A 17,511-nucleotide genomic window follows, 5' to 3' on the forward strand; every position below is an offset into this window, starting at 1 on the left:
ACACACACACACACACACAGTTTTAACACCTCTGTTACACACACACACACACACTCACAGTTTTAACACCTCTGTTACACACACACACACACACACACATAGTTTTAACACCTCTGTTACACACACACACACACACACTCACAGTTTTAACACCTCTGTTACACACACACACACACACTCACAGTTTTAACACCTCTGTTACACACACACACACTCTCAGTTTTAACACCTCTGTTACACACACTCACACACACACTCACACACACACAGTTTTAAAACCTGTTACACACACTCACACACACACACACACAGTTTTAACACCTCTGTTACACACACACACACACACACAGTTTTAACACCTCTGTTACACACACACACACACACACACAGTTTTAACAACACCTCTGTTACACACACTCACACACACACACACACAGTTTTAACACCTCTGTTACACACACACACACACACACACACACAGTTTTAACACCTCTGTTACACACACACACACTCACACAGTTTTAACAACACCTCTGTTACACACACACACACACAGTTTTAACACCTCTGTTACACACACACACACACACACAGTTTTAACACCTCTGTTACACACACACACACACACACACAGTTTTAACACCTCTGTTACACACACACACACACACACAGTTTTAACACCTCTGTTACACACACTCACACTCACACACACACACACACACACACACACAGTTTTAACAACACCTCTGTTACACACACACACACACACACACACACTCACACACACACACACACACACAGTTTTAACACCTCTGTTACACACACACACACACACACAGTTTTAACACCTCTGTTACACACACTCACACACACACACACACACACACACAGTTTTAACACCTCTGTTACACACACACACACACACACAGTTTTAACAACACCTCTATTACACACACTCACACACACACACACACACAGTTTTAACACCTCTGTTACACACACACACACACACACAGTTTTAACAACACCTCTGTTACACACACACACACACACACACACAGTTTTAACAACACCTCTGTTACACACACACACACACACACACACAGTTTTAACACCTCTGTTACACACACACACACTCACACAGTTTTAACAACACCTCTGTTACACACACTCACACACACACACACACACACACACACACAGGTTTAACACCTCTGTTACACACACACACTCTCAGTTGTAACAACACCTCTGTTACACACACACACACACACACACAGTTTTAACACCTCTGTTACACACACACACTCTCAGTTTTAACAACACCTCTGTTACACACACACACACACACACACACAGTTTTAACACCTCTGTTACACACACACACACACACACTCACACAGTTTTAACAACACCTCTGTTACACACACTCACACACACACACACACACACACACAGTTTTAACACCTCTGTTACACACACACACTCTCAGTTTTAACAACACCTCTGTTACACACACACACACACACACTCTCAGTTTTAACAACACCTCTGTTACACACACACACACACTCACACACACACAGTTTTAAAACCTGTTAAACACACTCACACACACACACACACAGTTTTAACACCTCTGTTACACACACACACACACACACACAGTTTTAACAACACCTCTGTTACACACACTCACACACACACACACACACACACAGTTTTAACACCTCTGTTACACACACACACACACACACACACACACAGTTTTAACACCTCTGTTACACACACACACACACACACAGTTTTAACACCTCTGTTACACACACACACACACACACACACACACAGTTTTAACAACACCTCTGTTACACACACACACACACACAGTTTTAACAACACCTCTGTTACACACACACACACACACACACACACAGTTTTAACACCTCTGTTACACACACACACACACACTCACACAGTTTTAACACCTCTGTTACACACACTCACACACACACACACACACACAGTTTTAACACCTCTGTTACACACACACACACACACACACAGTTTTAACACCTCTGTTACACACACACACACACACAGTTTTAACACCTCTGTTACACACACACACACACACACACACAGTTTTAACAACACCTCTGTTACACACACACACACACACACACACACACTCACACAGTTTTAACAACACCTCTGTTACACACACTCACACACACACACACACACACAGTTTTAACACCTCTGTTACACACACTCACACACACACACACACAGTTTTAACACCTCTGTTACACACACTCACACACACACACACACACACACACACAGTTTTAACACCTCTGTTACACACACTCACACACACACACACACAGTTTTAACAACACCTCTGTTACAAACACACACACACACACACACACACACAGTTTTAACAACACCTCTGTTACAAACACACACACACACACACACACACACAGTTTTAACACCTCTGTTACACACACTCACACACACACACACACACACAGTTTTAACACCTCTGTTACACACACACACACACACACACAGTTTTAACACCTCTGTTACACACACTCACACACACACACACACACACACACACAGTTTTAACACCTCTGTTACACACACACACACACACACACAGTTTTAACAACACCTCTGTTACACACACACACACACACACACAGTTTTAACAACACCTCTGTTACACACACACACACACACACAGTTTTAACACCTCTGTTACACACACTCACACACACACACACACACACAGTTTTAACACCTCTGTTACACACACACACACACACACAGTTTTAACAACACCTCTGTTACACACACACACACACACACACACAGTTTTAACACCTCTGTTACACACACTCACACACACACACACACACAGTTTTAACACGTCTGTTACACACACACACACACACACACACAGTTTTAACACCTCTGTTACACACACACACACACACACACACACACACAGTTTTAACACCTCTGTTACACACACACACACACACACACACACAGTTTTAACAACACCTCTGTTACACACACACACACACACACACAGTTTTAACACCTCTGTTACACACACACACACACACACACACAGTTTTAACACCTCTGTTACACACACACACACACACACACTCACAGTTTTAACAACACCTCTGTTACACACACACACACACACACACACAGTTTTAACACCTCTGTTACACACACACACACACACACAGTTTTAACAACACCTCAGTTACACACACACACACACACACACAGTTTTAACACCTCTGTTACACACACACACACACAAACACACAGTTTTAACAACACCTCTGTTACACACACACACACACACACACACACACAGTTTTAACACCTCTTATACACACACACACACACACACACAGTTTTAACAACACCTCTGTTACACACACACACACACAGTTTTAACAACACCTCTGTTACACACACACACACACACACACAGTTTTAACAACACCTCTGTTACACACACACACACACACACACAGTTTTAACACCTCTGTTACACACACACACACACACAGTTTTAACACCTCTGTTACACACACACACACACACAGTTTTAACACCTCTGTTACACACACACACACACACACACAGTTTTAACATCTCTGTTACACACACACACACACACAGTTTTAACACCTCTGTTACACACACACACAGTTTTAACATCTCTGTTACACACACACACACACACACACAGTTTTAACACCTCTGTTACACACACACACAGTTTTAACATCTCTGTTACACACACACACACACAAACACACAGTTTTAACAACACCTCTGTTACACACACACACACACACACACACACACAGTTTTAACACCTCTTATACACACACACACACACACAGTTTTAACAACACCTCTGTTACACACACACACACACAGTTTTAACAACACCTCTGTTACACACACACACACACACACACAGTTATAACAACACCTCTGTTACACACACACACACACACACAGTTTTAACACCTCTGTTACACACACACACACACAGTTTTAACACCTCTGTTACACACACACACAGTTTTAACAACACCTCTGTTACACACACACACACACACAGTTTTAACACCTCTGTTACACACACACACACACACACAGTTTTAACAACACCTCTGTTACACACACACACACACACACACACACAGTTTTAACACCTCTGTTACACACACACACACACACACACAGTTTTAACACCTCTGTTACACACACACACACACACACACACACAGTTTTAACACCTCTGTTACACACACACACACACACACACACTCAGTTTTAACACCTCTGTTACACACACACACACACACACACACAGTTTTCACAACACCTCTGTTACACACACACACACACAGTTTTCACAACACCTCTGTTACACACACACACACACAGTTTTAACAACACCTCTGTTACACACACTCACACACACACACACAGTTTTAACACCTCTGTTACACACACACACACACACACACACAGTTTTAACACCTCTGTTACACACACACACACACACACACACAGTTTTAACAACACCTCTGTTACACACACACACACACAGTTTTAACAACACCTCTGTTACACACACACACACACACACACAGTTATAACAACACCTCTGTTACACACACACACACACACACAGTTTTAACACCTCTGTTACACACACACACACACAGTTTTAACACCTCTGTTACACACACACACACACACAGTTTTAACACCTCTGTTACACACACACACACACACACAGTTTTAACATCTCTGTTACACACACACACACACACAGTTTTAACACCTCTGTTACACACACACACAGTTTTAACATCTCTGTTACACACACACACACACACACACAGTTTTCACACCTCTGTTACACACACACACAGTTTTAACATCTCTGTTACACACACACACACACAAACACACAGTTTTAACAACACCTCTGTTACACACACACACACACACACACACACACAGTTTTAACACCTCTTATACACACACACACACACACACACAGTTTTAACAACACCTCTGTTACACACACACACACACAGTTTTAACAACACCTCTGTTACACACACACACACACAGTTTTAACAACACCTCTGTTACACACACACACACACACACACAGTTATAACAACACCTCTGTTACACACACACACACACACACAGTTTTAACACCTCTGTTACACACACACACACACAGTTTTAACACCTCTGTTACACACACACACACAGTTTTAACAACACCTCTGTTACACACACACACACACACAGTTTTAACACCTCTGTTACACACACACACACACACACAGTTTTAACAACACCTCTGTTACACACACACACACACACACACACACAGTTTTAACACCTCTGTTACACACACACACACACACACTCAGTTTTAACACCTCTGTTACACACACACACACCACACACACACAGTTTTCACAACACCTCTGTTACACACACACTCAGTTTTAACAACACCTCTGTTACACACACACACACACACACACACTCAGTTTTAACACCTCTGTTACACACACACACACACACACACAGTTTTAACACCTCTGTTACACACACACACACACACACAGTTTTAACACCTCTGTTACACACACACACACACACACACAGTTTTAACACCTCTGTTACACACACACACACACACACACACAGTTTTAACAACACCTCTGTTACACACACACACACACAGTTTTAACAACACCTCTGTTACACACACACACACACACACACACAGTTTTAACAACACCTCTGTTACACACACACACACACACACACACACACACACAGTTTTAACAACACCTCTGTTACACACACTCACACACACACACACACACACACAGTTTTAACAACACCTCTGTTACACACACACACACACACACAGTTTTAACACCTCTGTTACACACACACACACACACACACACAGTTTTAACAACACCTCTGTTACACACACACACACACACACAGTTTTAACAACACCTCTGTTACACACACACACACACACACACACACAGTTTTAACACCTCTGTTACACACACTCACACACACACACACAGTTTTAACACCTCTGTTACACACACACACACACACACACACAGTTTTAACACCTCTGTTACACACACACACACACACACACACACACACACACACACAGTTTTAACACCTCTGTTACACACACACACACACACACACACACACAGTTTTAACAACACCTCTGTTACACACACACACACACACACACAGTTTTAACAACACCTCTGTTACACACATTCACACACACACACACACACACACAGTTTTAACAACACCTCTGTTACACACACACACACACACACACAGTTTTAACACCTCTGTTACACACACACACACACACACACAGTTTTAACACCTCTGTTACACACACACACACACACACACTCACAGTTTTAACAACACCTCTGTTACACACACACACACACACACACACAGTTTTAACACCTCTGTTACACACACACACACACACACAGTTTTAACAACACCTCAGTTACACACACACACACACAGTTTTAACACCTCTGTTACACACACACACACACAAACACACAGTTTTAACAACACCTCTGTTACACACACACACACACACACACACACACAGTTTTAACACCTCTTATACACACACACACACACACACACACACACACAGTTTTAACAACACCTCTGTTACACACACACACACACAGTTTTAACAACACCTCTGTTACACACACACACACACACACACAGTTATAACAACACCTCTGTTACACACACACACACACACACACACACAGTTTTAACACCTCTGTTACACACACACACACACACAGTTTTAACACCTCTGTTACACACACACACACACACAGTTTTAACACCTCTGTTACACACACACACACACACACAGTTTTAACATCTCTGTTACACACACACACACACACAGTTTTAACACCTCTGTTACACACACACACAGTTTTAACATCTCTGTTACACACACACACACACACACACACAGTTTTAACACCTCTGTTACACACACACACAGTTTTAACATCTCTGTTACACACACACACACACAAACACACAGTTTTAACAACACCTCTGTTACACACACACACACACACACACACACACAGTTTTAACACCTCTTATACACACACACACACACACACACACACAGTTTTAACAACACCTCTGTTACACACACACACACACACAGTTTTAACAACACCTCTGTTACACACACACACACACACACAGTTATAACAACACCTCTGTTACACACACACACACACACACACAGTTATAACAACACCTCTGTTACACACACACACACACACACAGTTTTAACACCTCTGTTACACACACACACACACACACAGTTTTAACATCTCTGTTACACACACACACACACACACAGTTTTAACAACACCTCTGTTACACACACACACTCTCAGTTTTAACAACACCTCTGTTACACACACACACACACACACACACAGTTTTAACACCTCTGTTACACACACACACACACACACACAGTTTTAACACCTCTGTTACACACACACACACACACACACACACAGTTTTAACACCTCTGTTACACACACACACACACACACACAGTTTTAACACCTCTGTTACACACACACACACACAGTTTTAACAACACCTCTATTACACACACACACACACAGTTTTAACAACACCTCTGTTACACACACACACACACACACACAGTTTTAACAACACCTCTGTTACACACACACACACACACACACACACACACACAGTTTTAACACCTCTGTTACACACACACACAGTTTTAACAACACCTCTGTTACACACACACACACACACACACAGTTTTAACACCTCTGTTACACACACACACACACACACACAGTTTTAACACCTCTGTTACACACACACACACACAGTTTTAACAACACCTCTGTTACACACACACACACACACACACAGTTTTAACAACACCTCTGTTACACACACACACACACACAGTTTTAACAACACCTCTGTTACACACACACACACACACACACAGTTTTAACAACACCTCTGTTACACACACACACACACACACACACACACAGTTTTAACACCTCTGTTACACACACACACACACAGTTTTAACAACACCTCTGTTACACACACACACTCTCAGTTTTAACAACACCTCTGTTACACACACACACACACAGTTTTAACACCTCTGTTACACACACACACACACACACACACACAGTTTTAACACCTCTGTTACACACACACACACACAGTTTTAACACCTCTGTTACACACACACACACCACACACACACAGTTTTAACAACACCTCTGTTACACACACACTCAGTTTTAACAACACCTCTGTTACACACACACACACACACACACACACACACACACTCAGTTTTAACACCTCTGTTACACACACACACACACACACAGTTTTACCAACACCTCTGTTACACACACACACACACACACACACAGTTTTAACACCTCTGTTACACACACACACACACAGTTTTACCAACACCTCTGTTACACACACACACACACTCTCAGTTTTAACAACACCTCTGTTACACACACACACACACACACTACATGCAACATTACACCCATGAATGTAGTGTGTGTTAAACCACTGTCAGAAATACATCATCATGGCCACATGCACAGGCATTACTATCCGAGGGAAGAGGAAACGATTCCACGAAGCACGCAAACCATGGCGCCTCTATTACAACTATAGTGTAACTATAGTAGATAAAATTAGCTCTCAGGGATCACAGTACCTTTTGTAGAAAATTTAATATTCATTGTGATTATGAGGAATATAACAGGGTGAACTGTATTCTAAAGGCCTTTGTACTGTTGGTCAGTAATACAGTGACCAGTGTAACTGAAGCTCTTCATTTACCTTCTTTAATAATAAATGGGCAAGATTTTATTAGGTGTAGCCTGACAAATAAATTAATAAGAACTTTATTGACCCGAGATGAATTTCCAAATCAAGTCGAAATAATGTGACTCACATTTTCCCTAAGAGCTCTATTATTAAATGAAGAACCATGTATCTCTCCTTTCCCATACCCCCCCTCCCCCCAAAGCCAACACTTTAAAGTTTATAATGATATCTACATCTTTAGAGTTTCTTAGATATAGATTTAATATAGATCAGAATAATTGTACCTTTTGTGATGTTGATCTTGAACACCTGTACATTATTCCTGGACTGTTCTTAGAGCCTTTAGGTCTGAGATACTGGAGTGGATTAAAGTTTCAATCAAACAGAATTACATACAATAGTTTTAAATTACGCACAAGTAAATTAAAATCACACACAAATGTTCTGAATTACGTACGATTATTTTTGACAGTGATTTTATTCCATACTCTCTCTTTTCTTTTTTGATAGTCCAAAATAAAATTTAGCGCTCCGCGCTCCAGGGCTCCCTCTCAGCCAATTATCATCTGGTATTGTTCTTGATTGACCAATTAAATCATTCAAATTTGCGTGCACTCTGTTCCTATAGGAGGTGTCCACTAGTGATTGGAAGTTCGGATCATTTTACTGATTTGGTTCTTTGAATCTCGTTCAGCAAAATGAACGAATCATTTTCAAAATGAAAAATCAAAATGAACGAATCAACGAAACTCATAAATGACACAGGGACATAACAGAAAAGCAATAAGACTATTAATGTGAATAATTAATATTAGTTTCATACATTAAGGTTAGGTTTAGGTCAGATTCTATATTATTAAATAACTGCATATGGATTAAAAACAACACTCAGATTTATGCATGAATTTATACATTTCTATTTTCTACATTGCAGGGTTAGCTGATGCTTATTCAGATAAATAATACAAAGAATAAATAAACAGTAAGTTAATAAATAAAATAAAATAAAAAGTAAGTAGATAAATAAGAAAGAAAGCAAGAAAGAAAGCAAGAAAGATTGTCCCTAATGAAGTTTAAAGCATTAACCAACTCTTTATTAAAACATTTAGTGTTATGGAAAAGAACCATAATGACAGATATTCACACATTTATAGTCTGTAGGAAATAAAAAGCTAAAATGCATCACGTAACAGTAAGAGTAAAAAACTGTAAGGATGTTTGAGAATGAACTCATTTCTGTATCCAATAAAGCGGTCATGTCACGGTACAAACCCAAAGACTCGAACCCGAAGACTCGAAAGGTGAACGAATCTTTTCTGTTTTCAATTTTACAATAATAATAATACTATTTGAGGATCTTTGAGGGCGGGGTGGCCAGGGCCCCTCACATGCCACTGATGCCAGGGCCCTATGTACTCAGTCACCCCCCCCCCACTTACGACGCCCCTGGTGGACAGTATAGCAGGTAGGGCGTCCTCTGTTGAGGGTTTGAGATGGTCAGCTTGCTCATACCGGATTCTCACCCTCATGTTCAGAAGTGGTACACACTGGGATGACCATGACAGAGACGGGATCCAGGCAGTGGATTTGAGGCAAGGTGAAGCCATGTAAAAACACTAAAACTGAATCTGTGTATCCTATAACTTATTCCATCTCATTTACCCAGAATATAAAGGCAAATAATCAATAAATTTCCATTTTTTTATTTTATATGTTTATTTTATAACAAAGTATATCATGTTAAAAGGATATGACTATGAAGGTTTACACTGAGGTTGGGTTTAAAACATTGGTTTTGATGATCTAAATGAAACCCTTACAGTACATTATAATGGTTACAATAGTTTATTCTCTATAATAATGAACTCTGTAGTATGGTATTTAGGCTGAACTGTAACTATAATATTACTATATTATATATAAGATTTTTAGATTGTCACAAACATTTACTGGAAATTGATTTACAAACATAATTTTCATCTCCATTATACCTCTTTATGAAATAACAAACACATATTGAAAAGGAAGAACTCTATACAAAACCACACATGATCTTCAGAAGGCCATCCACAGATTTCTTTACCATTCTAGCTGAAGTAAGTGAAAACATTTCTTCACAGTGGTTATATAAAGCATTTAGCTTCTCCACTTTGGTAAGCAGAAATATCTGAAAGCTTATGAGAGTAAAGGACCTAAATGCTGCAGCTGAATATTACGTGTCACCTGAGGCAGGAATGGACCCTTGCCCATGTCTCTGAAAATTTGATTGTTCCTTTTGCCTCCTTGTCCTTTTTTTGATTTTTAACCCAGGTCCATCTGTACCATCATTGTAGGATAACAAATCTGAGACTGACTCTAAAGGCTTTTAAGAGATGGACACAACTTCTTCGCTTTAATCAAAGGCACTTCTGTTTTTCTAAAACCTCTGTCTTGGTTTGGAAAGAGTTATTGGAGCTGCTCACCAGTTTTGTTTTTTTTAGCAGAGATAGCTGTGTTCAAGTTTCTCACATTCCTTTACCAGCTTTAGAAACCATCTCGTGGTTCTCATGATTTTTCTCATCCCTATCTTGTATGAGGACAGCATGCCACTGCCTGACCCCTGCACCACTGCTTCAAGGACTTTATGCCCTGTGCATTTATTTAAAGCAGAATAACATTGCCTTCCACTGTCTGTTCTGGAAGATCAGGCTTTTTTTTAAAAAACTTTTCTTTATACACAGTTTATCTAACATTTGCCCTCGCTCTCTCTCAAAACTGAGATTATCAGCTAAAGTCAAGGATAAACTGGTGAGGAAGACTATAACACCCTTAGTATAAAACAACACCATGCAACTCATTTGTTTATAATTAAAGAGATGATTTATTGCACACACACATGCAACCTGGTCATTCATAAAAAAAACAACAGTTTGATCTGTCTTTTAAAACACACGCAAGACTTTATAGATAATACCCAGAGCTAAAATAAGAGAAAAGAAGAAAAACTTGAACAACAAAATTCTTCATGACAAAAATATTTCTATTCTGAGTGAACAAAGGACAGATGAAGAGTCTCAGAAATCACAGAGTTGACCTTAAATGATTAAATATCTATCTTTCACCAAATAATCAGAGAAAAATAATAAAGTAATCCCACCAATCCTACACCACCACTGTGTGTGTGTGTGTGTTTTAATGTTTAATGGTTTCAGCACAGAAATTCTGCTATTTTTACTTTCGCTCTGTTTCTGACAGAATGTTATAAATGTTTTAGATGTTATAAATGTTATAAATGGGATGGATTTATAATGGGATGGATGGTCTAAAAGATGGATTAAATTTGAATAATCACACAATTTCCTTATCAACACAATAAAGTGTTAAAGCACAAGAAAACAATGGTTTAAAATTTAAACCTAAAAGTGATGCATTTTAATAAAGTCATCCCATAAAATGTTTTTATTTTTTAATAAAAAGCATGAAATAGGGTTCTAATTGATAGATACAACAGACTTAAAAATATATTTCAGGCATTTTATCCTAATCCATCAGTGAACAGTATGCTGATGTTCTGTTGGTGTGAACAGCTTCCATTACTTTCCTCTTTCCAGGATCTTCATTAATTCTGTCTGCAGTAAGAGTTGTCTAAATTACACTCAGGTTCAGTAAAGCATGTGAGTAAAGCAGTGGTTCATTTAATGTGTAGAGGTTTAACAATTAGCTTAGTTCCTTTATGTGGTGTTGTGGTGGCTCAAGGGGTTAAGGCTCTGGGTCTTTGACCAGAAGATCGGGGTTAAAGCCCCAGCACCGCCAATCTGCTACCACTGGGCCCTTGAGCAAGGCCCTCAACCCACCCTGCTGCAGGGGCGCTGCATCATGGCTGACCCTATGCTTTGACCACAACCACTAAGAATGGGATATGCAAAGAAAGAATTTCACTGTGCAGTAATGTATATGTGACAAATAAAGACTTAACTTATGTTCTACAGGAAATAATATAAGAGGAGCTTTCAGGAAATGTGTGCCGTTGTGTGAAGACTTGGTTAAGTCTGGCTGAGCTTGTGGTGTGCGTTATGGATTGGGTCGAACCTCAGCGTAGTTCTTGATGACCTGTGAGAAGCGTATCACTTTCATGTTGCTGGTTTTCTCTTTGAAGTCCTGCCACAGGTACTCAGGTGAGAGCACCTTGCTGGGTTTGTTGTACAGGAAGTACTTGTTCAGGTGAGACTCCTCCTGCCATGCCACTTCGATTTGATTGGCTCGGTCAACGTCTAGCTGTGCGTGGCACGTCTTCGTCAGCTTGTGTACGTAGCCGATGCGTCCTCCGATCACGGCTCCTCCGTAGTAGTAGTCTCCCTCCTCTGGTGGGATGAAGGCCACAGATTCCGGGCGTCTCTCGTATGGGAATTCTCTCTGGGGGGTTCCGAAATAGCCGGGGTGCAGAACAGCAATAATATCAGCCAAAGTCTCTGACCCCCAGTGACCACAGAATTTTGTGTCCACATCGAGGCTGAAGATGTAGTCAGCCTCAGTGACAAGCCGTTCCTCAATGAGCTTTTCGATCATCTCCATCCTGCGTAGTGTAATTTCCTGCCAGCGGTCTGAGCTTGGTGTTTTTATTACGGTCAACTGACGCCCTGGCCCCAGTGTTACCACAGGGACCTCGTCTGGACGATCTGTAAACAGGTAATAATGTACGCGGTAACCAACCATGAAATGCTGCTCTGCTGACTCCAGGAAATCCTTCAGAAAACGGACGTATCTGTAGGACAGTAATATGAAAGCAGTTCATTAATCCTAACATTTTTAGAGACAGAGAGCATGACAAGTGCAGGAAACAGATGAGCTTCTGCAGGATTGATGAAACAAATCAAACTTACTCATCAGTTAAAAATAAACATTTGACCAGTGAATGTTTCTGTTAGAGACAGTCTTTGTTCAGTGAATGTTCTACACAGACTTTGATCAGTGCCCTGTACAAACTGATGTCTGCCCTCAGCAAATATGGCTTATTAAATCAAATAGATTTTAATTCATAAATTTAGCTTTGAACATTACTTAATTTAAAATAATACATTGAGTGTATGGTTTACTTTGAATAATAAAGAAAATTTACTAGTCATTTTGAGCAAAGTCAACAATAATGTGGAGTTTAGTCAACTTAGCACAATTTTTTAGGATCCAATCAGGTTAGCATGTGATGCAGAAACTGGCTTGATTTCGAATCCAGCAATTTTCTGCGGCCAATTTACACAAGCCGAGCTCACAGCCAGGGACTGTTCATCCACGGTGAAGGTGAGAATTATGAACATTATGTGAAATAAGCTAAGCTTATTCACAGTCACATCGCATTGTTTGCATTCCTTTTATAGCCATGCTAGTTTAAACTTTCAAATGATTTTACTAGCATGCTATTCTGACATTAGCTTCTGTGCAAGCAAAAAAACCCACCACACAGTGCGAGTACTGCTCTTTTTCGCATATCATGTTCTGTAAACACTGTGAGTGGAATACACACTGCTTTTACAGAAAAGGATATATTTATATATTTATATCTTTAGTAAGCGTTAACAGATGCTGGATGTAGCAGCATATTAAGACCTTCTGCTAGGCCTTAACGTGGCCTCAGTCACTTATGCTAAGTCATTATGCTAATAAAAAAAAAGCAAAACAATAAGAAAATAACTCACTGCTCTTGACTCTCTTGACTGAATATCTTTCACAGCTTTGTTAAAAATCAGCAAATATTTAATTCATACAGTAAAATCTAGGCTGTTTTTATTAACAGTTTCTCCTAAGACACAGAGACAAAGACAAGAAGACAAGTCACATTTGTCAAATTTTTTTAATATTCTTCACAACAATATAGATCAGCTTAAATTTTAGAGTGGATTAAACAAAACCATTATAGTGGAAATAAATTCAATTTATTTTAATATTATTTTTATTTTAAATAATTTTTATATAGTAAACTCTACTTAAAATATTTGAAAGAATAAATAAATGTTTACGCATCGACTACTAAAGGAGTTTTAGTTTAAACTGTTTAAAATTCCAGGTGAAAATTTTTAAAACTAATGATGACCGATAGCTATCCTGGTTCTGTGTTCTAAATGTTATGGTCAGAGTGTTATGGTCAGAGTGTTATGGCCAGAATGTTATGTTCAGAGTGTTATGGCCAGAATGTTATGGTCAGAGTGTTATGGTCAGAGTGTTATGGTCAGAGTGGGAGTGTTATGGCCAGAATGTTATGGCCAGAATGTTATGGTCAGAATGTTATGGTCAGAATGTTATGGTCAGAGTGTTATGGTCAGAGTGTTATGGTCAGAGTGGGAGTGTTATGGTCAGAGTGTTATGGTCAGAATGTTATGGTCAGAATGTTATGGTCAGAATGTTATGGTCAGAGTGTTATGGTCAGAGTGTTATGGTCAGAGTGGGAGTGTTATGGTCAGAGTGTTATGGTCAGAGTGTTATGGTCAGAATGTTATGGTCAGAATGTTATGGCCAGAATGTTATGGTCAGAGTGTTATGGTCAGAGTGGGAGTGTTATGGCCAGAATGTTATGGTCAGAGTGTTATGGCCAGAATGTTATGGCCAGAATGTTATGGTCAGAGTGGGAGTGTTATGGCCAGAATGTTATGGCCAGAGTGTTATGGCCAGAATGTTATGGTTAGAGTGTTATGGTCAGAGTGTTATGGTTAGAGTGTTATGGTCAGAGTGTTATGGTTAGAGTGGAAGTGTTATGGTCAGACTGTTATGGTCAGAATGTTATAGTCAGAATGTTATGGTCAGAGCTTTAGGTTCTAAACACCAGGGCTGGTGAGTCACAATCCTAGTTACAGTTTATCTGTCACTGTTTGAGCATCACAACACATCCATCAGAGTCCAATCTTCAGGATCCTGTCAGAGTTTAATAAAGATGTCCTGACAGTCCAATCTTCAGGGTTCATCTATCGTTAGTGTCCAGGATTCACCATGTCACAAGGTGGAGTTATAGTCCAGGCACCATGGTCTGATCATCACAGTCCGAGCATAACGGTCATCAGCATCTGAGCATCTTGGTTTGCATGTCACAGTCTGAGACTCTGGGTTTGATCTTCAGTGTCCAGTAAATCAGGTCTGAAAGTTCTACACTAGTGTCCAGTGTAACAGACATTCATTATGATCTGTCAGAAATGAAGTTTGTGGAGAGTGCTGAATGTACATGATGCTGAATGATGCCACACACACACACACACACACACACACACACACACATACACACACACATACACACACACATACAAACACACAGAAACACACACAGACATACACACATACATACACACATACACATACATACACACACACACACACACACACACACACACACACACACACACACACACTGATCAGTCTAAAAGGACACAATGACTAATATTACAGTGAATTAAATACACAGCCCAATTTTAAGTGAAGTGCGGTTACAGCTTTAGCCTCAGAGTGATTCACACTGTTACCCACAATGCATTGTGTGTGAGAATGAAGGACGTACTTCCCCAGTGCGAAGACTGTGGTTGCCACAGTGATATTCTTGTGTAAGTAAATGGCATCAATCACCGACAGATCAAACGTTCCTTCCCACATGATTGGAGCTAACCATGGGGTCACTGTGGTAACATCCGGCCGGCTGACAACACACACACACACGCATGCGCACACACACACGCACACACACACACGCACACATACACACACGCACTCACACACACGCGCACACACACATGCGTGCACACACGCATGCACACACACACACACGCACACATACACACGCACTCACACACACGCATGCACACACACACGCGCGCACACACGCATGCACACACACGCATGCACATACACACGCATGCACACACACGCGCATGCACACACACACACGCATGCACACACACACACGCATGCACACACACACACGCACACACACACGCATGCACACACACACACACGCATGCACACACACACACGCACACACACACACACGTGCGCACACACGCATGCACACACACACGCATGCACACACACACACACACGAACACACACACGCATGCACACACACACACACGCATGCACACACGCGCGCACACACGCATGCACACACACACGCATGCACACACACACGCGCGCACACACGCACGCACACGCACACACACACACGCACACATACACACACGCACTCACACACACGCGCACACACACATGCATGCACACACACGCATGCACACACACGCATGCACACACACACGCATGCACACACACACGCATGCACACACACATGCGCACACACGCACGCACACACACCCACGCACACATTAGTTTTTTATTTATATAAGTCTGGTACATTAATATTTTTATATCATCTATCCTGACATCTAGCATTATTTTAGTTGTATATAT

At 40.6% G+C, this 17,511-nt stretch overlaps 1 protein-coding gene across 2 annotated transcripts in view; it reads right to left on the reverse strand.

Moving 5' to 3' along the window:
* Nucleotides 1-12,047: 12,047 nt before the first annotated feature.
* LOC131348050 (globoside alpha-1,3-N-acetylgalactosaminyltransferase 1-like) overlaps nt 12,048-17,511 on the reverse strand; it is a 37,216-nt gene continuing 31,752 nt past the window's right edge. Inside the window, exons 6-7 of one of the 2 annotated variants that reach the window (XM_058382606.1) lie at nt 16,613-16,747; nt 12,048-13,840 (exon numbers count right to left, since the gene is read on the reverse strand). In XM_058382606.1, coding sequence (XP_058238589.1) covers nt 13,150-13,840; nt 16,613-16,747 — 826 coding nt within the window. In that variant the 3' untranslated portion in view covers nt 12,048-13,149. The remainder of the gene's footprint in view (nt 13,841-16,612; nt 16,748-17,511) is intronic. The other variant, XM_058382607.1, reaches the window with a different exon arrangement.

The sequence above is a fragment of the Hemibagrus wyckioides genome, linkage group LG28, assembly GCF_019097595.1.
Source record: "Hemibagrus wyckioides isolate EC202008001 linkage group LG28, SWU_Hwy_1.0, whole genome shotgun sequence".
NCBI classification, from domain to species: Eukaryota; Metazoa; Chordata; class Actinopteri; order Siluriformes; family Bagridae; genus Hemibagrus; species Hemibagrus wyckioides.